Source organism: Lichenostomus cassidix, unplaced genomic scaffold, assembly GCF_008360975.1.
Source record: "Lichenostomus cassidix isolate B80296 unplaced genomic scaffold, HeHo_3.0 HiC_scaffold_40, whole genome shotgun sequence".
Lineage (NCBI taxonomy): Eukaryota > Metazoa > Chordata > Aves > Passeriformes > Meliphagidae > Lichenostomus > Lichenostomus cassidix.
This window is the reverse complement of record NW_028147459.1, coordinates 1,717,749-1,741,614: the sequence shown is the minus strand read 5'-3', so window position 1 is coordinate 1,741,614 and position 23,866 is coordinate 1,717,749. Positions and strand designations below refer to the sequence as shown.

General features: G+C 56.3%; 4 protein-coding genes across 5 annotated transcripts in view; 1 reads left to right on the top strand and 3 right to left on the bottom strand.

Moving 5' to 3' along the window:
- The window catches only part of CXXC1 (CXXC finger protein 1), an 82,908-nt gene that overhangs the window by 56,284 nt on the left and 2,758 nt on the right, over nt 1–23,866 (bottom strand). The gene's annotated exons all lie outside the window — the stretch shown is intronic.
- Nucleotides 745–12,143, bottom strand: LOC146422495 (uncharacterized). Its single transcript, XM_085046543.1, has 9 exons — nt 12,058–12,143; nt 11,264–11,348; nt 10,814–10,919; nt 8,858–9,024; nt 7,981–8,031; nt 6,740–6,822; nt 5,491–5,630; nt 3,906–4,012; nt 745–857 (listed from the first exon to the last, which is right to left on the bottom strand). The coding sequence occupies exons 1-8, from the start codon at nt 12,084–12,086 to the stop codon at nt 3,927–3,929; spliced, it is 747 nt and encodes a 248-aa protein (XP_084902669.1). The 5' UTR covers nt 12,087–12,143; the 3' UTR covers nt 745–857; nt 3,906–3,926.
- Nucleotides 12,479–17,452, bottom strand: LOC146422494 (pre-rRNA-processing protein TSR2 homolog). Of its 2 annotated transcripts, none has more exons than XM_085046566.1 (5): nt 17,390–17,452; nt 14,746–14,836; nt 14,551–14,642; nt 13,189–13,422; nt 12,479–12,666 (listed from the first exon to the last, which is right to left on the bottom strand). In XM_085046566.1, the coding sequence occupies exons 1-5, from the start codon at nt 17,396–17,398 to the stop codon at nt 12,595–12,597; spliced, it is 498 nt and encodes a 165-aa protein (XP_084902692.1). In that variant the 5' UTR covers nt 17,399–17,452; the 3' UTR covers nt 12,479–12,594. The 2 variants fall into 2 exon arrangements, with proteins under 2 accessions (XP_084902692.1, XP_084902691.1); XM_085046565.1 differs by lacking the exon at nt 17,390–17,452 and adding an exon at nt 15,392–15,546.
- The window catches only part of LOC146422493 (serine/threonine-protein kinase WNK3-like), an 8,228-nt gene continuing 1,897 nt past the window's right edge, over nt 17,536–23,866 (top strand). The window contains exons 1-4 of the mRNA XM_085046188.1: nt 17,536–18,148; nt 20,643–20,815; nt 20,877–21,097; nt 22,194–22,378. Of these exons, the coding sequence (XP_084902314.1) occupies nt 17,834–18,148; nt 20,643–20,815; nt 20,877–21,097; nt 22,194–22,378 (894 nt within the window). The 5' untranslated portion in view covers nt 17,536–17,833. The remainder of the gene's footprint in view (nt 18,149–20,642; nt 20,816–20,876; nt 21,098–22,193; nt 22,379–23,866) is intronic.

Genomic DNA, 23,866 nt, shown 5'->3' with positions numbered 1-23,866 from the left:
ATCGAGGGAAGGAGGATTCCCCGTTTTCAGCAGGATTTGGATCCCAAAATCCCCTCGGGATCAGATTTTGGGGTTCCCACCAGCAGCTCCAACCATCGTGTCAGAGTTGGGGGGTCTGGGGGTGGCTGTGGAGGAAAATATGGGGTTTGGGGGTCACCCCAGGACCCCAAAACTAATCCCAGGGATCCCAAAACCACCCCCAGGAGCCCAAAACCACCCCAGGGACCCCAAACCGCCCCCAGGGACCCCAAACCGCCCGCAGGAGCCCAAAACTAACCCCAGGGACCCCAAAACTAACACCAGGACCCCAAAACCACCCCCAGGGACCCCAAAGCCACCCCCAGGGACCCCAAACTGCCCCCAGGACCCCAAAACTAACCCCAGGACCCCAAAAGCACCCCCAGGACCCCAAAAGCACCCCCAAGACCCCAAAGCCACCCCCAGGGACCCCAAAACCACCCCAGGGACCCCAAAACCATCCCCAGGGACCTCAAACCACCCCCAGGACCCCAAAACTAATCCCAGGGACCCCAAACCACCCCCAGTGACACCAAACCAACCCCAGGGACCCCAAAACTAACCCCAGGGACCCCAAACCACCCCCAGGACCCCAAAACTAACCCCAGGGACCCCAAAACCACCCCCAGGGACCCTCAGATTGCCCCTGGATCCCCAAACCTGCCCCAAATCCCCCCAGAGGACCCCAAAATGCTCACAGGAGCTGGGGGTCCCGGGGCAGCAGAACCCCGGTTTTGGGGTACCCCGGCTCCACCTGCAGTGTCCAGAGGGTCTCAGCCCCCCTGGGACCCCCAAGGACCTGCAGGAGCCCCAGCTCTGGCTGCCAGTCCAGGGCGAACCTGGGGAGTGGGGTTTGGGGTTATTGGGGTTTGGAGTTATTTGGGTTATTGGGGTTTGGGGTTATTGGGGTTTGGGGTCATTGGGGTTTGGGGTTATTTGGGTTATTGGGGTTTGGATTATTTGGGTTATTGGGGTTTGGAGTTATTGGGGTTTGGGGTTATTGGGGTTTGGGGTTATTGGGGTTATTGGGATGGGTTTGGGGTCATTGGGGTTTGGGATTTGGGGTTATTGGGGTTTGGGGTTATTTGGGTTATTGGGGTTTGGGGTTATTGGGGTTTGGGGTTATTTGGGTTATTGGGGTTATTGGGGTTTGGGGTTATTGAGGTTTGGGGTTATTTGGGTTATTGGGGTTTGGTGTATTGAGGTTTGGGGTTATTGGGGTTTGGGGTTATTTGGGTTTGGAATTATTGGGGTTTGGGGTTATTGGGGTTTGGGGTCATCAGGTTTGGGGTCACAAAGTTTGGGGTCATCAGGGTTTGGGGTCATTGGGGTTTGGGGTTATTGGGGTTATTTGGGTTATTGGGGTTTGGGGCTATTGGGGTTTGGGGTTATTGGGGGTTGTGGTCATCAGGATTTGGGGTCACAAAGTTTGGGGTCATCAGGATTTGGGATCATTAGGGTTTGAGGTTATTGGGGTTTAGGTTATTTGGGTTTGGGATCACAAACTTTGGGGTCATCGGGGTTTGGGGTCATTGGGGTTTGAGGTTATTGGGATTTGGGGTTATTGGGGTTTGGGGTCATTGGGGTTTGGGGTCACAAAGATCCCCCACAATTAACCCACAGCCCCTCTAATTAACCCCTCGAGTGCTCCCCACCCTGCCAATTACCCCAAAGCCCCCCAGGATTGCCCCAAAGAGCCCCAAATCTGCCCCAAAACCCCCCAGTTCCCCAATTAACCTCCCAAATGCCCCAAATCTGCTCCAAAGACCCTCAGGATTGCCCCAAAGAGCCCCAAATCTGCCCCAAAACCCCCCAATTAACCTCCCAAATGCCCCAAAATCCCCCAGTACCCCCCAAACCTGCCCCAAAAGACCCCAAAGACAACTAATTACCCCAAAGCCCCCAGGATTGCCCCAAAGCCCCCAGGATTGCCCCAAAGACCCCCAACTTTCCCCAGTCCCCAAATTAACCTCCCAAGTGACCCTAAAACGCCCCAAACCTGCCTCAAGACCCCCAATTACCCCCAGACCCTTCAGAATTGCCCAAAGACCCCCCAAGCTTCCCTCCAGCCCCCCAATTAACTCCTAAATGCCCCCAACCCCCAAATTACCCCCAAAGACCCCCAGGATTGCCCCAAGACCCCGATCCCCATTAACCTCCCAAATGCCCCCAAAGCTGCCCCGAGACCCTAAACCTGCCCCAAAAACCCCCCAAACCACCCCCAAACCTTCCCCAAAGCCCCCAGGATTGTCCCAAGACCCCCAGCTCCCGAATTAACCTCCTAAATGCCCCCAAAGATCCCCCAGGATTGCCCCAAAACCCCCAGACCTTCCCCAAAGCCCCAGGATTGCCCCAAAGACCCCCAGGATTGTCCCAAGACCCCCAATTCCCCAATTAACCTCCTAAATGCCCCCAAAGACCCCCAGGATTGCCCCAAAGACCCCTAATTACCCCAGACACTTCAGATTGCCCCAAAGACCCCCAGGATTGTCCCAAGACCCCCAGGATTGTCCCAAGACCCCCAGCTCCCCAGTTAACCTCCTAAATGCCCCCAAAGACCCCCAGGATTGTCCCAAGACCCCCAGCTTCCCAATTAACCTCCTAAATGCCCCAAAGATTCCGCAGGATTGCTCCCAAACACCCCCAGACCACCCCCAAAGACCCCCAAGATTGCCCCAAAGACCCCCAATTCCCCAATTAACCTCCTAAATGCCCCCAAAGACCCCAGGATTGCCCCAAAGACCCCCAGGATTGCCCCAAGGACCCCCAAACCTTCCCCAAAGACCCCCAGGATTGCCCCAAAGACCCCCAATTACCCCCAGACACTTCAGAATTGCCCCAAAGACCCCCAGGATTGTCCCAAGACCCCAGCTCCCCAGTTAACCTCCTAAATGCCCCAAAGACCCCCAGAATTGCCCCAAGACCCCCCAGCTTCCCAATTAACCTCCTAAATGCCCCCAAAGACCCCCAGGATTGCCCCAAAGACCCCCAGGATTGCCCCAGGACCCCCAAACCTTCCCTAAAGACCCCCAGGATTGCCCCAAAGACCCCCAATTACCCCCAGACACTTCCAGAATTGCCCCAAAGACCCCAGGATTGTCCCAATTTCCCAAGACCCCCAGCTCCCCAGTTAACCTCCTAAATGCCCCCAAAGACCCCAGGATTGTCCCAAGACCCCCCAGCTTCCCAATTAACCTCTAAATGCCCCAAGATTCCGCAGGATTGCCCCAAACACCCCCAGACCACCCCCAAAGACCCCCAAGATTGCCCCAAAGACCCCAATTCCCCAATTAACCTCCTAAATGCCCCAAAGACCCCCAGGATTGCCCCAAAGACCCCCAGGATTGCCCCAAGGACCCCCAAACCTTCCCTAAAGACCCCCAGGATTGCCCCAAAGACCCCCAGTTACCCCCCAGACACTTCAGAATTGCCCCAAAGACCCCAGGAGTGCCCCAAGACCCCCCAGCTTCCCAATTAACCTCCTAAATGCCCCAAAGATTCCACAGGATTGCCCTAAAGACCCCCAGTCACCCCCAAAGACCCCCAATTCCCCAGTTAACCTCCTAAATGCCCCAAAGATCCCCAGCATTTGCCCAAACACCCCTCAAACCTTCCCCAAAGACCCCCAGGATCGTCCCAAGACCCCCCAGCTTCCCAATTAACCTCCTAAATGCCCCAAGATTCCGCAGGATTGCCCCAAAGACCCCCAGTTCCCCAATAACCTCTAAATGCCCTCAAAGACCCCCAGGATTGCCCCAAGCACCCCCCAGACCTTCCCAAAGATCCCTAAGATTGCCCTAAAGACCCCCCAACCAGCCCCAAAGACCCCCCAATTACCCCAAAGACCCCCCAAGCACCCCCAAAGCCCCCCAAAGCCCACTCCTCACCTGTTCCTCAGGTGAGACACCTCAGCCCAGAGGCTCCACCCCTCCCAGCAGCACCGCTGCAGCTCCAGCAGCCCCGGGCCCAGGGGAGGGAGCGGCAGGGGGAGACCCTGGGGAAAAGGGGGTGGTGAGACCCCAAAATTGGGGGAAATCACCCCAAAATTGGGGGAAATCACCCCAAAATTGGGGGGGAAGAAGTCCTAAATTGGGGGAAAATAACCCCAAATTTGGAGGGAAAAAAACCCCTAATTTGGGGGGGACTGAGACTCCAAACTGGGGGAAATGAAGCCAAATTTGGGGAGACTGAGACTCCAAATTGGGGTGAAATAACCCTAAATTTGGGGGGAAATTACCTCAAATTTGGGGGGAAAAAGCCCCAGATTGGGGGGGATTGAGACTCCAAATTGGGGGGAAATCACCCCAAAATTGGAGGGGAAGAAGTCCTAAATTGGGGGAAAATAACCCCAAATTTGGAGGGGACTGAGACTCCAAACTGGGGGAAATGAAGCCAAATTTGGGGAGACTGAGACTCCAAACTGGGGGGAAATAACCTCAAATTTGGGGGGAAAAAAACCCTAAATTGGGGGGACTGAGACTCCAAATTGGGGGGAAATCACCCCAAATTTGGGGGGGGAAAAGTCCTAAATTGGGGGAAAATAACCCCGAATTCTGAGGGCACTGAGACTCCAAACTGAGGGGAAATTAGGGCAAATTTGGGGAGACTGAGACTTCAAATTGGGGGGAAATAACCCTAAAATTGGGGGGAAAAAAACCCTAAATTGAGGGGGACTGAGACTCCAAATTGGGGGGAAATGACCCCAAATTTAGGGGGGGAAAAGTCCTAAATTGGGAGAGACTGAGACTCTAAACTGGGGGGAAATAACCCTAAATCTGGGGGAAAATCACCCCAAATTTGGGGGGGAAGTCCCCAAACTGGGGGGGATTGAGACTCCAAACTGAGGGGAAATTAACCTAAATTTGAGGGGAAAAAACCCTAAATTGGGGGGATTGAGACTCCAAATTGGGGGTGAAATGACCCCAAAATTGGGAGGTAAGAACACCCCAAAAAACCCACCCAGAGACCCCCAAATCCCTCCCCAAGTGCCTCCCACCCCCCAAAAATTCCTCTAAATCCTCCCAAGCTCCTCTTCAGCTCCCAAATTCCACCCCAAATCCCCCCAAAATCACCCCAAAATCCCCTCAAAATCCCCTCAAAATCCCCCCAAATCACCCAAATCCCCCAAATCACCCCAAAATCCTCCCAAAATCACCCCAAATCCCCCAAATCCCCCAAACCTCCCCAAATGCCCCCAAAATCCACCCCAAAATCACCCCAAAATCGCCCCAAAATCCCCCAAAATCTCCCAAATCACCCTAAAACCCTCAAAATGTACCCCAAAATCCCCCAAATCACCCCAAAATCCCCCAAAAATCCCCCAAAATCCTCCCAAACCCCCTCCCCAAACTCCCCTACACCCTAAATTCCCCCAAATCCACCCCCAGACCCCCAAAATCCCTGCAAATTCCCCCAAAATCCACCCCAAATCACCCCAAAATCCCCCCAAAAATCCCCCCAAAATCCCCTCACCTGCAGCTGAACCTCCCCGGTGGGGCTGAGGCGGAGCTGGAGGGGGGGTAAGGAGTTTTGGGGTCCCGGGGGTGTCCCCAATTTGGGGTCCAGGTCCAGGGGGGGTCCCAGCTGGATGTCCAGGTGGAGTTTGGGGGTCCCTGGGGAGGGGGGCAGCACCTGGAGCCCTGCCAGGGCCTGGTACAGCTGGCACGAAGCCCCCAGCCTGTGCCCAGGGTCAGTTTGGGGGGGCACAGGGCAAACCCCTCTCCCCCAAAATTTGGGTGGTTTTGGGGGATCTCAGCCCCATGGTTGTGATGAACCCCAAAAATTGCTGTGAGCACCCAAAAAATTGCACCTGAGAAATCCTTGTGATGTCCTAAAAATTCTTAGTGTTCCCCACCAAGAAATTGCTGTGATCTCCCAAAAATTTCCTGTGTCCCCAACCCCAAAAAATTCCTGATTTTCCCCAAAAATTCCTCTGTTCCAACCCCCAAAAAATTCCGGATTTTCCCTAAAAATTCTTCAATCCCAACCCCCCAAAAATTCCTGATTTTCCCCAAAAATTCCTGATTTTCCCCCAAAAATTCCTGATTTTCCTCAAAATTTCTTCCATCCCACCCCCAAAAAATTCCTGATTTTCCCTTAAAATTCTTCCATCCCAACCCCCCAAAAATTCCTGATTTTCCTCAAAAAATTCCTGATTTTCCCCAAAAATTCCTCCATCCCACCCCCAAAAAATTCCTGATTTTCCTCAAAAAATTCCTGATTTTCCCCAAAAATTCCTCCATCCCACCCCCAAAAAATTCCTGATTTTCCTCAAAAAATTCCTCTGTCCCACCCACAAAAAATTCCTGATTTTCCCCAAAAATTTCTGTCTCACCCCCAAAAAATTCCTGATTTTCCCCAAAAATTTCTTTGTCCCACCCCCCAAAAATTCCTGATTATCCCCAAAAATTCTTCTTTCCCAACCCCAAAAATTCCTGATTTTCCCCAAAAATTCCTCTGTCCCACCCCCAAAAATTCCTGATTTCCCTAAAAATTCTTCCATCCCATCCCCCCCCAAAAATTCCAGGTTTTCCTCAAAAATTCCTCCATCCCACCCCCAAAAAATTGCTGATTTTCCCCAAAAATTACTCCATCCCACCCCAAAAATTCCTGATTTTCCAAAAAAAATTCCTGATTTTCCCCAAAAATTCTTCCATCCCACCCAAAAAATTCCTGATTTTCCCAAAAAACCCCCAAATCCCCCCAAATTGATCTCCCTCACCTCTCGGCCTCTTCCCGCAGCCTCCGCAGCGCCTCCTGCCGGTCAATCCTCTGCTGGCGCCGCTGCTGCACCTCCAGCAACAGCTGGGGGAAAAAACCCAAATTGGGGAGAAATTAACCCAAATTTGGGGGAAAATCCCTAAATTGGGGGGGATTGAGACTCCAAATTGAGGGGAAATGACCCCAAATTTGGGGGAAAAAATCCTAAATTAGGGGGGATTGAGACTCCAAACTGGGGGGAAATGACCCCAAATTTGGAGGAAAAAAAGATCCTAAATTATGGGGGATTAAGACTCCAAACTGGAGGGAAATGAACCCAAATTTGGGGGGAAAAAATCCTAAATTAGGGGGGATTGAGACTCCAGACTGGAGGGAAATGACCCCAAATTTGGGGGGAAAAACCCCTAAATTAGGGTGGATTGAGAGTCCGAACTGGGGGGAAAATGAACCCAAATTTGGGGGGAAAAAATCCCTAAATTGGGGGGATTGAGACTCCAAATTAAAGGGGAAATTAACCCAAAATTGGGGGAAAAAAATCCTCAATTAGGGGGGATTGAGACTCCAAACTGGGAGGGAAATGACCCCAAATTTGGAGGAAAAAAATCCTAAATTAGGGGGGATTGAGACTCCAAATTGGAGGGAAATAACCCCAAATTTGGGGGAAAAAAAACTAAATTGGGAGGAAATGACCCCAAATTTGGAGGAAAAAAACCCCCTAAATTTGGGGGGATTGAGACTCCAAACTGAGGGGAAATGACCCCAAATTTGGAGGAAAAAAAATCCTAAATTATGGGGGATTGAGACTCCAAACTGGGGGGAAATGACCCCAAATTTGGGGGGAAAAACCCCTAAATTAGGGTGGATTGAAAGTCCGAACTGGGGGGAAATGACCCCAAATTTGGAGGAAAAAAAATCCTAAATTATGGGGGATTGAGACTCCAAATTGGGGGGAAATGACCCTAAAATTGGGGGGGAAAAAATCCTAAATTAGGGTGGATTGAGACTCCAAACTGGGAGGAAATGATCCCAAATTTGGGGGAAAAAAAAACCCTAAATTAGGGGGGATTGAGACTCCAAATTGAGGGGAAATGACCCCAAATTTGGGGGAAAAAACCCCAAATCAGGGTGACCCCGAAATGGGAAGGAACCCCTGAATGGACAGAGAGACCCCGAGGTGAGTGAGACCCTCCATGTCCCCCCAAATTGAGGTGACCCCCCAGGGTGACCCCTCCCCAATGTCACCTTGTCCCTTCTCTCTTTGGCCTCATGCAGCTTCGCCTGCAACTCTTCTCGCTGGGGAGACACAGCAGCCATGGGAGACCCCAGACCCAAATTGTGCCCCCAGACCCAATTAACTCCTCCCCACAGCACCCATGGGAGCCCCCAGACCCAATTACCTCCTCCTCCTGACACCCATGGGAGACCCCAGACCCAATTAACTCCTCCTCCCGGCACCCATGGGAGACCCCAGACCCAATTAACTCCTCCTCCCGGCACCCATGGGAGACCCCAGACCCAATTAACTCCTCCTCCCAGCACCCATGGGAGACCCCAGCCCCCCATATTCCTCCTCTAACCCACCTTCTCAGACCCTCTAAGACCCCCCAGGACCCAAATTGTGCCCCCAGACCAAATTAACTCCTCCTCCCAGCACCCATGGGAGACCCCAGACCTCCTCTAACCCACCATCTCAGCCCCCCTAGGACCCCGCAGGACCCAAATTGTGCCCCCAGACCCAATTAACTCCTCCCCCTGGAACCCATGGGAGACCCCAGACCCAATTAACTCCTCCCCACAGCACCCATGGGAGACCCCAGACCCACATTGTACTCCCAGACCCACATATTGCTCCTCTAACCCACCTTCTCAGCCCCCCTGGGAGCCCCCAGGACCCAAATTGTGCCCCCAGACCCACTTAACTCCTCCCCCTGGCACCCATGGGAGACCCCAGACCCCCATATTCCTCCTCTAACCCTCCTTCTCAGCCCCCCTGGGACCCCCCAGGACCCAAATTTTGTCCCCCAGGACCCAAATTTCATCTCCCCAACCCCCCTGGGACCCCCCAGGACCCAAATTTCATCCCCTCAGGACCCAAATTTCATCCCCCCAGCCCCCATACCTGCTCCAGCCGTGCCCTCAGTGCCTCCTTGCCACGCTGCAGCAGCTGCTGCCCGCTGTCCAGCTGTGCCAGGGCGGTGGGCACAGCGTCCCCCAGGACCCCCAGGATGTCCCTGTAGGTGGCCTTGAGCTCCTGCCAGCGCTGCCGAGCCTCCAGTGCTGCCCCACCTGGGGGGGGACAGGATTAGCCCCCCGAAATGTCCCAAATGGGGTGTGGGAATGCCCAAATTCAACCCCAGATGGACATGGGAACCCTCAAAAATCCTGAAAGGGACACAGGAAGCCTCAAATTTCCTAAAAGGGACACAGGAATCCCCAAATCCCCACCTCAAATGGACATGGGAATGCCCAAATCCCACCCCAGATGGACATGGGAACCCTCAAAAATCCCGAAAGGGACACAGGAACAGTCAGATCTCCTAAAAGAGACACAAGAATCCCCAAATCCCCAACCCCAAGGGGACCTGGGAATCATCAAATCTCCTAAAAGGGACACAGGAACCCCCAAATCTCCTAAAAGGGACACAGGAATCCCCAAATCCCCAACCCAAAGGGGACCTGGGAATCGTCAAATCTCCTAAAAGGGACACAGGAATCCCCAAACCTCCTAAAAGGGACACAGGAATCCCCAAATCCCCACCCCAGATGGACATGGGAACTCTCAAAAATCCTGAAACGGACACAGGAACAGTCAGATCTCCTAAAAGAGACACAGGAATCCCCAAATCCCCACCCCAAATGGACATGGGAATGCCCAAATCCCACCCCACATGGACATGGGAACCCTCAAAAATTCTGAAAGGGACACAGGAAACCTCAAATCTCCTAAAAGGGACACAGGAATCCCCAAATCCCCACCCCAAATGGACATGAGAACTCTCAAAAATCCCGAAAAGGACACAGGAAGCCTCAAATCTCCTAAAAGGGACACAAGAATCCCTAAACCCCTACCCCAGAAGCCCCTAAAAGCCCCCAAAAGGGACACAGGAATCCCCAAATTCTCCAAAAGAGGACATAGGGAACCCCCAAAGCCCCCAAAAGGGACACAGGAACCCCCAAAAGGGACCTAGGAACTCCCAAAAGAGATCTGGGAGTCCCCAAACCTCCTAAAAGGGACACAAGAATCCCCAAATCCTTACCCCAAAGGGGACCTGGGAATCCCCAAAGCCCCCAAAAAGGACCCAGCTGACCCAGGAATCCCTAAATCCTCCCCCCAAAGGGAACCTAGGTGTTTGGGAAGTCCCAAATCGCCCCCAAACTCATCCCAGGGTTTGGAGGGTCTGAAGTGACCCAGGGGTTTAATAGGGTCGGGGGGTTTTGGGGCTCAGTTTGGGGTTCAGGGGGTTTTGGGGTTCAATTTGGGGTTCAGTTTGGGGTTCAGTTTGGGGGGTCAGGGGGTTTTGGGGTTCACTTTGGGGGGTCAGGGAGTTTTGGGGTTCACTTTGGTTCAGTTTGGGGGTCAGGGGGTTTTGGGGTTCACTTTGGGGTTCACTTTGGGGGTCAGGGCTTTTGGGGTTCAGTTTGGGGGTCAGGGGGTTTTGGGGTTCAGTTTGGGGGATCAGGGGTTTTGGGGTTCATCAGGTCAGGGAGTTTTGGGGTTCAGTTTGGGGGTCAGGGGTTTTGGGGGGTCAGTTTGGGGTTCAGTTTGGGGTCAGGGGGTTTTTGGGGCTCAGTTTGGGGGGTCAGGGGGTTTTGGGGTTCAATTTGGGGCTCAGTTTGGGGGTCAGGGGTTTTGGGGTTCAGTTTGGGGGTCAGTTTGGGGGTCAGGGGTTTTGGGGTTCAGTTTGGGGGTCGGGGGTTTTTGGGGGTTCAGTTTGGGGTTCAGTTTGGGGGTTTGGGGGTTCAGTTTGGGGGTTTGGGGGTTCAGTTTGGGGGTTCAGTTTGGGGGTTTTGGGGTTCAGTTTGGGGGTTCAGTTTGGGGGTTTTGGGGTTCAGTTTGGGGGTTTTGGGGTCTCACGCAGGTCGGTGGGGGCTGGGGGCAGCCCCGGGTTCTCGATGACCCCCAAAAGTCGCTGCAGCACCCGGAGTTGGCACAGGAGCAGCTTCTGCTTCCTCCGGGTGTCCTGGGGGACACGTTTGGGGTGTCACGGGGGGATTTGGGGGGCTAGGGAGGGTTTTGGGGTCGAGAGGGAGATTTGGGAGGTAAGGGGAAGGTCAGGAAAAGGTGTGAGAAGTGTGGGGGCAAAAATGGGGCGTGAAGGGGAGAACTGGGTGGGACAAAAAGCGATTTGATGAAAATATGAGGGAAAAAAAGATGGCAGAAAATAGGGTGCCACGAAGGTTTAGGAAATAAATGTGGGGGTCAGTAGAAAACTCAAGGCCAGGTAGAAAGACTGTGAGAAATTTGGGGGATTAGGAGCAAATTTTGGGGAGCTGCGGGGCAGTTTTGGGGCGCCGAGGCTCTCACCACTTGATGTTCCACCAGGACCAAAGGCCGAACATCACCCTCCTCCTCCTCCAAAGCCAGGGAGGCCTCGAGCTCTGCCAGAGCCCTGGGGACACACAGGGGACATGTGTGGGACAACCTTCAGGGACCCCCGTGGGGATGAGGAGACCCCTCAGCCACCTCAGCCCCAGACCCCCAGGGACCCCCGTGGGGATGCGGGCTCAACCCAAAGACTCCGAAAAGCCCCACTGAACCCTCAGGGACCCCAGTGGGGATGAGGGGATGACCCCAGGGACCCCAGTGAAGCCCCCAGGGTTCCTTAGGGTTGGCAGGGCAGCTCCCGACGCCCCCGATCCGACATGGCTGCCGGGCTGCCCTCAGGGCTCTCGGCTGCCCGCAGGGGTCTCAGCAGTTCTCAGGGGGTCTCGGCTGCCCTCAGGGATCTCGGCCGCCCTCCCTCAGGGGTCTCGGCTGCCCTCACTCAGGGGTCTCAGCTACTCTCAGGGATCTGGGCAGCCCTCAGGGTCTCGGCAGCCCTCAGGGGTCTCTGCTGCCCGCAGGGGTCTCGGCAGCCCTCAGAGGGTCTCGGCTCGCCTCAGGGTCTCGGCAGCCCTCACTCAGGGGTGTCGGTTGCCCTCACGGGTCTCGGTTGCCCTCAGGGTCTCGGCTGCCCTCAGAGGGTCTCGGTTGCCCTCACTCAGGGGTCTCGGCTGCCCTCAGGGGGTCTCGGCTGCCCTCAGAGGGTCTCGGTTGCCCTCACTCAGGGTCTCGGCAGCCGTCGGGGTCTCGGCTGCCCTCAGGGCTCGCTCGCTCACCGCTCCGCGCGCTCCATCTTCACCGCCATCGCGCCTTCCCGCTCTCCCGCTTCACCCCGCCCACCCGAGAGGCGGCGACCAATCACCGCCCGCGCCCACCCGCTTCGAGTGTTGCCGGCCAATCACCGCGGGAGAAGGGAAAAAGGCGGGCTCGCCGCACAGCGGCAACCAATCATTGTGGGAGCAGGAGAAAAGGCGGGCTCGCCGCAGGGCGGCAGCCAATCACAAAGCGAGGTGAGAAGGCCACGCCCCTCACTGCCCTGAGGAGGGGGCAAGCCGCCATGATGGGGGAGAGGGAGGACTGGGAGGGAGGGGGCTAGACTGGGAGGGACTGGGTTGTACTGGGAGGGGTCTCTGAGGGGATCGCAGTGGGGCTAGGCGCTCTCTGTGTGGCTTCTCCCCCCAATAACCACGCGACCCCTTTTCCCACACCCCCGTGGGGGGAGGGGCCTTTATTTCCCCCCCAGTTTGGGGAGCAGGGTGGGGGAGGGGTGTCCCCCAAGCTGGGGAGGGGGACACAGGACACCCCTCCCCCCGTCATCGCCGCCGCCGCCGCTGCACCACTGTCCAGCCGTCCGGAGGGGGCGGGGGGCTGCCGCACTCCATGGCCTGGGGGGAGAATGACGTCATCAGTGTCACACCCCTCTCGGTGACATCATCAGGGCCCCTCCCCTCCCAGGGGTCCTCCATGTGCCACTCCCTAGATTTGGTGACACCGCCACTGCCCCAGTGCCATCCCGGGGTTCCCCCTGTTTGATGATGGCATCAGGACTGAGTGACGTCATCGGGGATGACATCATCAGGGGATGACATCATCACCAGGACCCCCTGCCCTTAGCAAAGCCCCCCAAGTCCCTTCAACCAACTCAGTGACATCATCACCCCCAGCCCTGCCCCACACCTGGCGAGTCACTGTAATGATGTCATCATTATGATGTCATTATGATGTCATTATGATGGTACCCCAAATTTAATTACATCATCAGTACCCCTCATGACATCATCACCCCATCCCCACTCACTCTGCTGACATCAGCAACACCCCCAATCCGATAACCCCCAACTAATGACATCATCACCTCCCCATGACGTCACCCTGTGCCCTCCCTCCCAGTGACGTCATCCCCTCACCTCCTCCTCGCCGCTCTCCTCCTCCTCCTCGTCCTGCTGTCCCCCTCGCTCCGGGGGGCTCCGGGGGGCTGTGGGGGTCCCGGGGGGGCTGTCGGGGTCACCCCCCGGCCGGGCGGCGGCCAGAGCGGCGGCCAGGGCAGGGCCACGGCGGGCCAGAGCCCCCAGTGCCACCCCCATGCCACCAATGTCCCCTCCTCGTGCGCGGGCGAAGAGTGTCACCAGCTCCCGGCTGACCTGCACGGGGGACACTGGGATGGACTGGGGAGGCTACTGGGATGGACTGGGATGGACTGGGGAGGCTACTGGGATGGACTGGGATGGGGCTGTAGGGGGCTGAGGGGTGATGTGGGGGACTGGGATGGACTGGGATAGACTGGGGAGGCTACTGGGATGGACTGGGGAGGCTACTGGGAGGTACTGGGATGGGCTGGGGAGGATACTGGGATATACTGGGATGGGGCTGCAGGGGGCTGAAGGGTGATGGACTGGGATGGCCAGGGATGGACTGGGGAGGCTACTGGGATGTACTGGGATATACTGGGATGGGTCTGCAGGGGGCTGAGGAGTGATGTGGGGGACTGGGATGGACTGGGGAGGCTACTGGGATGTACTGGGATGGGGCTGAGGAGTGATGTGTGGGACTGGGAGGAAGTAAAAGAGTACTGGGAACAGACTGGTCTATACTGGGAGGCACTGAGAGCACCAAAGGATGGTGGTGGCGATGAACTGGGTTATACTGGGTGTGGCTGCTGGGAACATCCTCATCCATACTGGGAGCTACTGGGAAGGGACCAAGGTCACTAAAAGATGCTGGGAGCAGCCTGAGCACAAACTGGGCTATACTGGGAGGGACTGGGAGCAACTGGGGGAGGCTGTGTGGCTGCTGGGAGCACACTGGTCCATACTGGGGGAGGCTGGGAGGCTGCTGGGAGCACACTGGTCCATCCTGGTCCATACTGGGAGTGACTGGGGGTGGCTGGGTGGCTGCTGGGAGCACACTGGTCCATACTGGTCTGTACTGGGAGTGACTGGGGGAGGCTGGGTGGCTGCTGGGAGCACACTGGTCCATACTGGGAGTGACTGGGGGAGGCTAGGTGGTCGCTGGGAGCACACTGGTCCATACTGGGAGTGACTGGGAGCAACTGGGGGAGGCTGTGAGGCTGCTGGGAGCACACTGGTCCATACTGGGAGTGACTGGGGGAGGCTGGGTGGCTGCTGGGAGCACACTGGTCCATACTGGGAGTGACTGGGGGAGGCTGGGTGGCTGCTGGGAGCACACTGGTCCATACTGGGAGTGACTGGGGGAGGCTGGGAGGCTGCTGGGAGCACACTGGTCCATACTGGTCCATACTGGTTGCCCACCTGCTGCAAGCTGCCATCCTCCACCACCGTGTCGAACTCATTGTCCATCACCTCGGCCAGGAAATCCTCCACCTCCTCCTGCTCCAGGTCAGCTGGGGATGGAATTTCGGGGGTGTCACCGCTGTCCCCTCCCCCCGGGCCCTGTCCCCTCCCCCCTCCGGGTGTCCCCAGGGGTGGGGGAGGGGCGGCACGCACCGTTTTGGGTGAAGAAGTCGAGCAGGGCCGAGCTGAGCCAGGCGGCCTTTTCGGGGCCCTGCGGTCCCCCGAAGCCCTGTGCCACTGCCAGCTGGGGGGACAACCCCGCGGGGACATGGGGACACCTCGTGTTGGCTCCGTGTCCCCCCGGGGAGTCCCTCTGGTGTCACTCGCGCCTTCCCCAGTGTCCCCCCGTGACATCCCTGCATCCCCGGTGACCACCCAGGTGTCACCCCTGAGTGCCCCCTGTGTCCCCACGTACCCTCCAGGTGTCCCTTCTCACCTGCAGCGCCGCTCGCCTCCCCAGCACGGCCTGCACCTGTCCCCAGGTGTCCCCACAGTGTCCCCAGATGTCCCCCCAGTGTCCCCCCAGTGTCCCCAGGTGCCACCCCGCTTGCTCCACCCTCACCTGTAGCACCACCTACCCCAGTCCCCAGCGCCCCTCAGGTGTTCCTCCTCACCTGCAGCGCCGCCCACCCCCCCAGCACAGCCCATACCTGTCCCCAGGTGCCCCCACAGTGTCCCCACAGTGTCCCCAAGTGCCCCCCGGTGCCCCCCCCGTTGCTCCGCCCTCACCTGCAGCACCGCCCACCCCTCCATCCCCGCCCACCCGGACCCCCAGCGCCCCCCAGGTGTGTCTGCTCACCTGCAGCGCCGCCCACCCCCCCAGCACGGCCCGCACCCCCTCCGCGAACAGCGCCCGCGCCTCCGCCACGGGGGCCGCCATGACGGCGCTGCGCAGGGCGCGCGGCCGAGCGCCGAGCCCGCGAGCGAGGCGGCGAGAGAGCGCCGAGTCACCGATGGACGCGGCGGGGCGTGGCTATTGAGGGGCGGGGCCTAAGCGAGAGGCAGGACGGGACTACAGCTCCCGACAGCCTTCGCGCGGCGGCGGTCACGTGACCGGGTGAGAGGTGGGGAGGGGAGCTTGGGGGTGGGGGGTGGGGGGATGGGGGTGGGGACAGAGTTGGGGACAGAGGGGGATATGGGGCACAGGGTGGGAGTTATGGGGTCGCAGGTGAGATATGGGGGCACAGGTGGCTGTGGGAGTTATGGGGTCACAGGTGAGATATGGGGGCACAGGTGGCTGTGGGGGATATGAGGGTCACAGGTGAGATATGGGGACACAGGTGGCTGTGGGGGATGTAGGGGTACAGGTGGGATATGGGGGCACAGGTGGCTATGGGAAATTTGGGGTCACAGGTGGCTGTGGGAGTTATGGGGTCACAGGCGGGATATGGAGGCACAGGTGGCTGTGGGAGTTATGGGGTTGCAGGTGAGATATGGGGTCACAGGTGGCTGTGGGGTATATGGGGTCACAGGTAAGATATGGGGGCACAGGTGGCTGTGGGAGTTATGGGGTCACAGGCGGGATATGGGGGCACAGGTGGCTGTAGGGAAAAGGAGGGCACAGGGGCATATGAGGGCCAAGAGGGCTATGGGGGATATGGGGGCACAGGTAGGATATGGAGGTGCAGGGGGGATATGGGGGTACAGGTGGCTGTGGGAGATTTGGGGTCACAGGGGGGATATAGGGGCACAGGTGGCTGTGGGGTATATGGGGTCACAGGTGAGATATGGGGACAAAGGGGGCTATGGGATATATGGGGTCACAGGCGGAATATGGGGTCACAGGTGGCTGTGGGAAATTTGGGGTCACAGGTGAGATATGGGGGCACAGGTGGCTGTGAAGGATTTGGGGTCACAGGGGGGATATGGAGGCACAGGTGGCTGTGGGTGTTATGGGGTCACAGGTGAGATATGGGGACAAAGCGGGGCTATGGGATATATGGGGTCACAGGGGGGATATGGGGGCACAGGTGAGATATGGGGTCACAGGTGGCTATGGGATATATGGGGTCACAGGGGGGATATGGGGACACGGGGCTGGGAGGGTACAGGAGGGGTACAGTGTTTTTAGGGTCTGGGGACTCTATGGGGTACGGGGGGGCACAGTAGCTATAGGGGCTAGAGGGGGCTCCATGGAGGCTATAGGGGGTTATAGTGGATCCATGGGGGGCTCAGGGTGGCACCCCAGCGCTATAGGGGGGCAGGACATGGGGGGCAGGGGCAGGGGGGCTATCGGGGCACACGGGACCTGCGGGGGGGCTATAGGGGATGAGCTATGGCGGTACGGGGGGGGCACTGCTCACAGCCGCGCCTATAGCATCCATAGGGGCTGCGCGCCTATAGACCCCACTGCGGGGCGGGGGGTGCTGGGGTACCTGGGGCGTCCTGGGGGCACCTATAGGATCCGGGGGGCACCTGTAGGATCCGGGGCGCACCTATAGCATCCTGGGGGGCACCTATAGGATCCGGGGGGCACCTATAGCATCCTGGGGCGCACCTATAGCATCCTGGGGGGCACCTATAGGATCCGGGGGGGCACCTATATCATCCTGGGGGGCACCTATAGGATCCTGGGGGCACCTATATCATCCTGGGGGGCACCTATAGCATCCTGGGGGGCACCTATAGGATCCTGGGGGGCACCTATATCATCCTGGGGGGCACCTATAGGATCCTGGGGAGCACCTATATCATCCTGGGGGGCACCTATAGGATCCTGGGGGGCACCTATAGGATCCTGGGGGGCACCTATAGGATCCGGGGGGGCACCTACAGCATCCATAGGGGGCGGGCGTACCTGTAGCATCCTTTGGGGAGGGGGGGCTGCCCCCGGAAGTCCTTCCTCCGCAGGAAGAGCAGCCGGTGTGCGGGGGGGGGGGCCGGGGGGATGCTTCAACCCCCCAGATTTCGGGACCTCCAATTAACCCCGCCGCCCTGATTAATTAACCCCCCCCACCTTGATTATCACCCCCCGGCCCCACCGAAGCTGCTTTGTCCGTCCCGCAGGTGTCCCCCAGCGGGGAGGGGGTGACGCGGCCACCGCCGGTGACACCCGAGGGGGGGCGACACCCCTAAAACCGAGGTGACCCCCCCCCAAAACCTCTCCGGACCCCCCAAACCTCCCCCTCCCCACCATCCGTAGGGGCAGCCGAGCCTCTCTGTCTGGGGAGGGGGCGGCGGCGGGGGGGGGGGAGGTCACCACCCCAAATTTTAACGGGGGGTGGGGGGCTTGGGGACAACCATGGCCGCCGATCTTGGGGACCCCAAACCCCCCCCTTCCCCCCCCGCGCCCCCCAAGCGCTTCTTCCGAAAAAGCGTGGAGGTGCTGGAGGAGGAGGAGGAGCGGGGGGAGCGCAGCGAGCCCAGCCCGAGGGGCGACCCCCGGCTCGGGGGGGGCGAGGAGGGCGAGGAGGAGGCGGAGATGAAGGCCGTGGCCACCTCGCCCGGCGGGCGTTTCCTCAAGTTCGACATCGAGCTGGGGCGCGGAGCGTTCAAGACGGTGTTCAAGGGTTTCGACACCGACACCTGGGTGGAGGTGGCTTGGTGCGAGCTGCAGGTGAGCCCGGGGTTCGGGGAGGGGGTTCGGGGATCGGGGAGTGGTGGGTTGGAGGAGAAATTGGGGTTTTTAGGGTGTGGTGGAAGGTGGGTTGGGTGTTTGGGGGTGTTGGAGGATCTTCTGAAGGTGGAGATGTTGCAAAATGTGTCTCCTCAAAGTGGTGTTGAAGAAGTTTGAGGTCGATGAGACCCCAAATTTGTCGTGAACGTCCTGATTGGTCCCTCAAATTGGTGTTGAAGCCATCCCAAAAGTCAGTGAGACCCCAAATTCACCATGAACCTCATGATTGGTTCCTCAAATTGGTGTCAAAGCCATCCCAAAAGTCAGTGACACCCCAAATTTGCTGTGAACCTCCTGATGGGTTCCTCAAATTGGTGTTGAAGCCATTGCAAAAGTCAGTGAGACCCCAAATTCACCATGAACCTCCTGATTGGTCCCTCAAATTCCAAATAATTCCAAAGCCATGATTGGCTCCTCAAACTCATCTCGAGGCTCTTCTGATGGTGATGAACCCCAAAATCCACCCTTGAACCTTTGAGGTCACCTTGAACTCCTTCCCAAAGATTGGGACACCCCAAAATTCATCACCAACCCCCTGATTGGCCCCTCAAACTGAGACCCCAAAATCACCGTGAACCCCACAGCTGGGGGATGATGATGATGATGATGATGACAACGACGGTGACAATGACTATAATTTGGAGATGACGATGATGGTGATGTTTGAAGGGATATTGGAACTGATGATGATGATGATCACAGTGATGATGACGTTTAGTGCAGGGTTTGGGGATGATGATGATGATGATGATGGTGATGATGACAAAGGTGGTGACAATGACTAGAATTTGGAGAAGACGATGATGGTGATGTTTGAAGTGATATTGGAATTGATGATGATGATGATTGCAATGATGATGATGTTGAGTGTGAGGTTGGGGATGATGATGATGATGATGAAGAAAAAAATGACAATGACAGTCTTGAGTTTGATGATGAAGATGATGGTGACAATGTTGATAATGATCATGACGATGATCCTGGGGTTTGAGGATGATGATGATGATACTGGGGTTGGGGAATGATGATGATGATGATGCTGGAGATGGGGAATGATGATGATGCTGGCAATGGCACTGAGGTTTGAGGATGATGATGATGATGATACTGGAGTTGGAGAATGATGATAATGATACTGGAATTGGGGGTGATGATGATCATGATGATGATGGTGACACTGGGGTTGTGGGATGATGATGATGATGACAATGATGATAATATTGGAGTTAGTGGTGATGATGATGATGATGATACTGGAGTTGGGGGATGATGATGATTGTGGTGATGATGATGATGATGATACTGGGGCTGGGGGATGATGATGATGATGATTGTGGTGACAGTGACAATGATGATGGTTATGATAACGATGATAATGATGATGATCCTGGAGTTTGGGGATAATGATGATGATGGTGATGGCAATGATGACGACGATGATGATGCTGACGATAATGATGCTGATGATGATGATACTGGGGTTGGGGGATGAAGATGATGATTGTGGCAATGATGATGATGATGACGATAATGATGATGATGATGATAACAATGATGATGATGATGATACTGGAGTTGGGAGTGATGATGATGATACTGGGGCTGGGGATGATGATGATGATGATGATTGTGGTGACAGTGACAATGATGATGGTTATGATAACGATGATAATGATGATGATCCTGGAGTTTGGGGATGATGATGATGATCGTGGCGATGATGATCGTGGCAATGATGATGATGATGACGATAATGATGATGATGATGATGATACTGGAGTTGGGGAGTGATGATGATGATACTGGGGCTGGGGGATGATGATGATGATTGTGGTGACAGTGACAATGATGACGGTTATGATAACGATGATAATGATGATGATCCTGGAGTTTGGGGATGATGATGATGATCGTGGCAATGATGATGACGACGACGATGATGATAATGATGATGACGATACTGGGGTTAGGGGATGAAGATGATGGTTGTGGTGACAATGACGATGATGATGATAACAATGACAATGATACTGGAGTTGGGGCATGATGATGATGATGATACTGGGGTTGGGGGATGATAATGATGGTTGTGATGACAATGACAATGATGATGATGATCCTGGAGTTTGGGGATGATGATGGTGATTGTGGTGATGATGATGATGATGATGATGATGATGACAATAATGATGTTGATGATGATGATACTGGGGTTGAGGAGTGATGATGATGATACTGGGGTTGGGGGATGATGATGATGATGATGATACTGAGGTTGAGGAGTGATGATGATGATGCTACTGGGGTTGGGGGATGATGATGATGATCGTGGTGACGATGACAATAATGATGATAACGATGACAATGACAACACCAACCCTGGAGTTCGGAGCCACCCCTGACCCTACACTTTGGGCCATATTTGCACCGCCAGGACCGCAAGCTGACCAAGGCCGAGCAGCAGCGCTTCAAGGAGGAAGCCGAGATGCTCAAGGGGCTGCAGCACCCCAACATCGTCCGTTTCTACGACTCCTGGGAGTCCTCCCTCCGCGGCAAGAAGTGCATCGTCCTCGTCACCGAGCTCATGACCTCGGGAACCCTCAAAACGTGAGTGGGGGGCGCGGGGGGCCGGGCTGGGGGTCCGCCCGTGGCTGATGCCGCCCCGCAGGTATCTCAAGAGGTTCAAGGTGATGAAGCCCAAGGTGCTGCGGAGTTGGTGCCGCCAGATCCTCAAGGGGCTGCAGTTCCTCCACACCAGAACTCCTCCCATCATCCACCGCGACCTCAAGTGCGACAATATTTTCATCACCGGCCCCACCGGCTCGGTGAAGATCGGCGATTTGGGTTTGGCCACCCTCATGCGCACGTCCTTCGCCAAGAGCGTCATCGGTGAGCGCTGTGGACCACCCTGGGGACCAAAAATGTGTCCCAAACGCCACCCCTGACCCCCAGGACCACCCTGGGGACCCAAAAAGTGCCCCAAACGTCACCCCTGACTACCCCCCCGACCCCGACCACCTGGGGACCCAAAAAAGTGTCCCAAATGTCACCCCTGACGCCCAGGACCACTCTGGTGACCCAAAAAATGTCCCAAACGCCACCCCTTACCACCCCCCAACCCTGCAGGGACCCCCAGAACCACCCTGGGGACCCAAAAAAGTGTCCCAAACACCACCCCTGACCCCCAGGACCACCCTGGGGACCCAAAAAAATGTCCCAAACGTCCTGCCTTACCACCCCCCAGCCCTGCAGGGACCCCCAGGACCACCCTGGGGACCCAAAAAATGTCCCAAACGTCCTGCCTTACCACCCCCCAACCCCGCAGGGACCACCAGGACCATCCTGGGGACCCAAAAAATGTCCCAAACGCCACCCCTTACCTCCCCCCACCCCCGCAGGGACCCCCAGGACCACCCTGGGGACCCAAAAAATGTCCCAAATGCCACCCCTGATAGCTCCCCGATCCCGCAGGCACCCCCAGGACCACCCTGGGGACCCAAAAATTGCCCCAAATTCCACCCCTGCCTCTCAGGACCACCCTGGTGACCAAGAAAGTGTCCCAAACACCACCCCTGAGCCCCAGGACCACCCTGGGGACCAGAAAAGTGTCCTGAATGCCACCCCTTACCACCCTCCGACCCTGCAGGCACCCCCAGGACCACCCTGGGGACCCAAAAAAATGTCCCAAACGCCACCCCTGCCCACCCCCTGACCCTGCAGGGACCCCCAGGACCACCCTGGGGACCCAAAAAATGTCCCAAACGCCACCCCTGACCCCCCCTGACCCGCAGGGACCCCCAGGACCACCTGGGGACCCAAAAAATTGCCCCAAATTCCACCCCTGCCTTTCAGGACCACCCTGGGGACCCACAAAATGTCCCAAACGCCACCCCTGCCCACCCCCTGACCCTGCAGGGACCTCAGGACCACCCTGGGGACCCAAAAAGTGTCCCCAACGCCACCCCTGACCCCCCCTGACCCGCAGGGACCCCCGAGTTCATGGCGCCCGAGATGTACGAGGAGCGCTACGACGAGTCGGTGGATGTTTACGCCTTCGGGATGTGCATGTTGGAGATGGGAACGTCTGAGTATCCCTACTCGGAGTGCCAGAATGCAGCGCAGATCTACCGCAAAGTCACCAGCGTGGGTGTCATGAGAGCCCCGTTTGGGGTTTTTGGGGTTTTTTGGGGTTTTTGGGGTCATTTTTGGGGTGGTATTTGGAGCCAGAATGCAGCACAGATCTACCGCAAAGTCACCAGCGTGGGTGTCATGAGAGCCCCGTTTGGGGTTTTTTGGGGTCGTTTTGGGTTTCTTTGGGGTCATTTTTGGGGTGTTATTTGGAGCCAGAATGCAGCACAGATCTACCGCAAAGTCACCAGCGTGGGTATCACTGAGAGCCCCTTTTGGGGTTTTTTTGGGGTTTTTTGGGGTTTTTTGGGGTTGCTTTTGGGGTCATTTTTGGGTTTTTGTGGGGTGGTTTTTGGGGCTTTTTGGGGTGGTTTCTGGGGTCATTTTTGGGGCCAGAATGCGGCGCAGATCTACTGCAAAGTCACCAGCGTGGGTGTCGCTGAGAGCCCCGGTTGGGGTCTTTTGGGGTCGTTTTTGGGGTTTTTGGCGTGTTTTTTTGGGGCCAGAATGTGGTGCAGATCTACCGCAAAGTCACCAGTGTGGGTATCACTGAGAGCCGTTTGGGGTTTTATTTGGGATGGTATTTGGGGTGGTTTTTGGGGTTTTTTGGGGTCATTTCTGGGGCTTTTTGGGGTCATTTCTGGGGTTTTTTGGGGTCATTTTTGGGGTGATTTTTGGGGCCAGAACACGGCGCAGATCTACCACAAAGTCACCAGGGTGGGTGTCACTGAGAGCCCCGGTTGGGGTTTTTTGGGGTGGTTTTTGGGGTTTTTTGGGGTTGTTTTTGGGGTGGTATTTGGGGCCAGAACGTGGCGCAGATCTACCGCAAAGTCACCAGTGTGGGTGTCACCCGAGATCCCCGTTTGGGGTTTTTTGGAGTCATTTTTTGGGTGTTTTCTGGGGCCAGAACACGGCGCAGATCTACCACAAAGTCAGCAGTGTGGGTGATGTGCGAGGCCCCCGTTTGGGGTTTTTTGGGGTCGTTTTTGGGGTTTTTTGGGGTCATTTTTGAGGTTTTTTTGGGGCAGTTTTTGGGGTGTTTTTTTGGGGCGCTTTTTTGAGGTGGTATTTAGGGCAGTTTTTTGGGATTTTTTTGGGGGTCGTATTTGGGGTGGGTTTTTTATGTGTTTTTTGGGGTGCTTTTTTGGGTGGTTTTTTGGGGTTGTATTCGGGGTGCTTTTTTGAGATGCTTTTTTGGGGTGTTTTTTGGGATTTTTTTGGGGATGATTTTTGGGGCATTTTTTTTGAGGTGTTTGTTTGGGGCGCTTTTTTGAGGTGTTATTTAGGGCGGTTTTTTGGGCTTTTTTTGGGGTGGTATTTGGGGTGGTTTTTTGAGCCAATTTTCTGGAGTGGCTTTTTGGGGCAGTTTTTTTGGGATTTTTTTGGGGTGTTTTTTGGAGCTGGTTTTCTGGGGTGGTTTCTTGGGGCAGTTTTTTGGGGATTTTTTTGGGGTGTTTTTTTGAGCCAATTTTCTGGAGCAGTTTTTTGTAATTTATTTTTCTCCCGGCTGGTTTCTTGGGGCAGTTTTTT

Bases quoted from the DNA above. Each gene is read 5' to 3' on its own strand.
- LOC146422495 (XM_085046543.1), bottom strand. From the start codon at position 12,086: ATGGCGGTGAAGATGGAGCGCGCGGAGCG. The intron at 5,631-6,739 runs GTGAGGGAGATC...CCCCCTCCCCAG, and splicing joins CTGCGGGAAGAGGCCGAGAG to GGACCCCCAAACTCCACCTG. The intron at 4,013-5,490 runs GTGAGGGGATTT...CCTTTTCCCCAG, and splicing joins CCGGGGAGGTTCAGCTGCAG to GGTCTCCCCCTGCCGCTCCC.
- LOC146422494 (XM_085046565.1), bottom strand. From the start codon at position 15,472: ATGGCGGCCCCCGTGGCGGAGGCGCGGGCGCTGTTCGCGGAGGGGGTG. The intron at 14,643-14,745 runs GTGCGTGCCGCC...TTCCATCCCCAG, and splicing joins CGACTTCTTCACCCAAAACG to CTGACCTGGAGCAGGAGGAG. The intron at 13,423-14,550 runs GTGGGCAACCAG...TCCCCCGTGCAG, and splicing joins AGGATGGCAGCTTGCAGCAG to GTCAGCCGGGAGCTGGTGAC.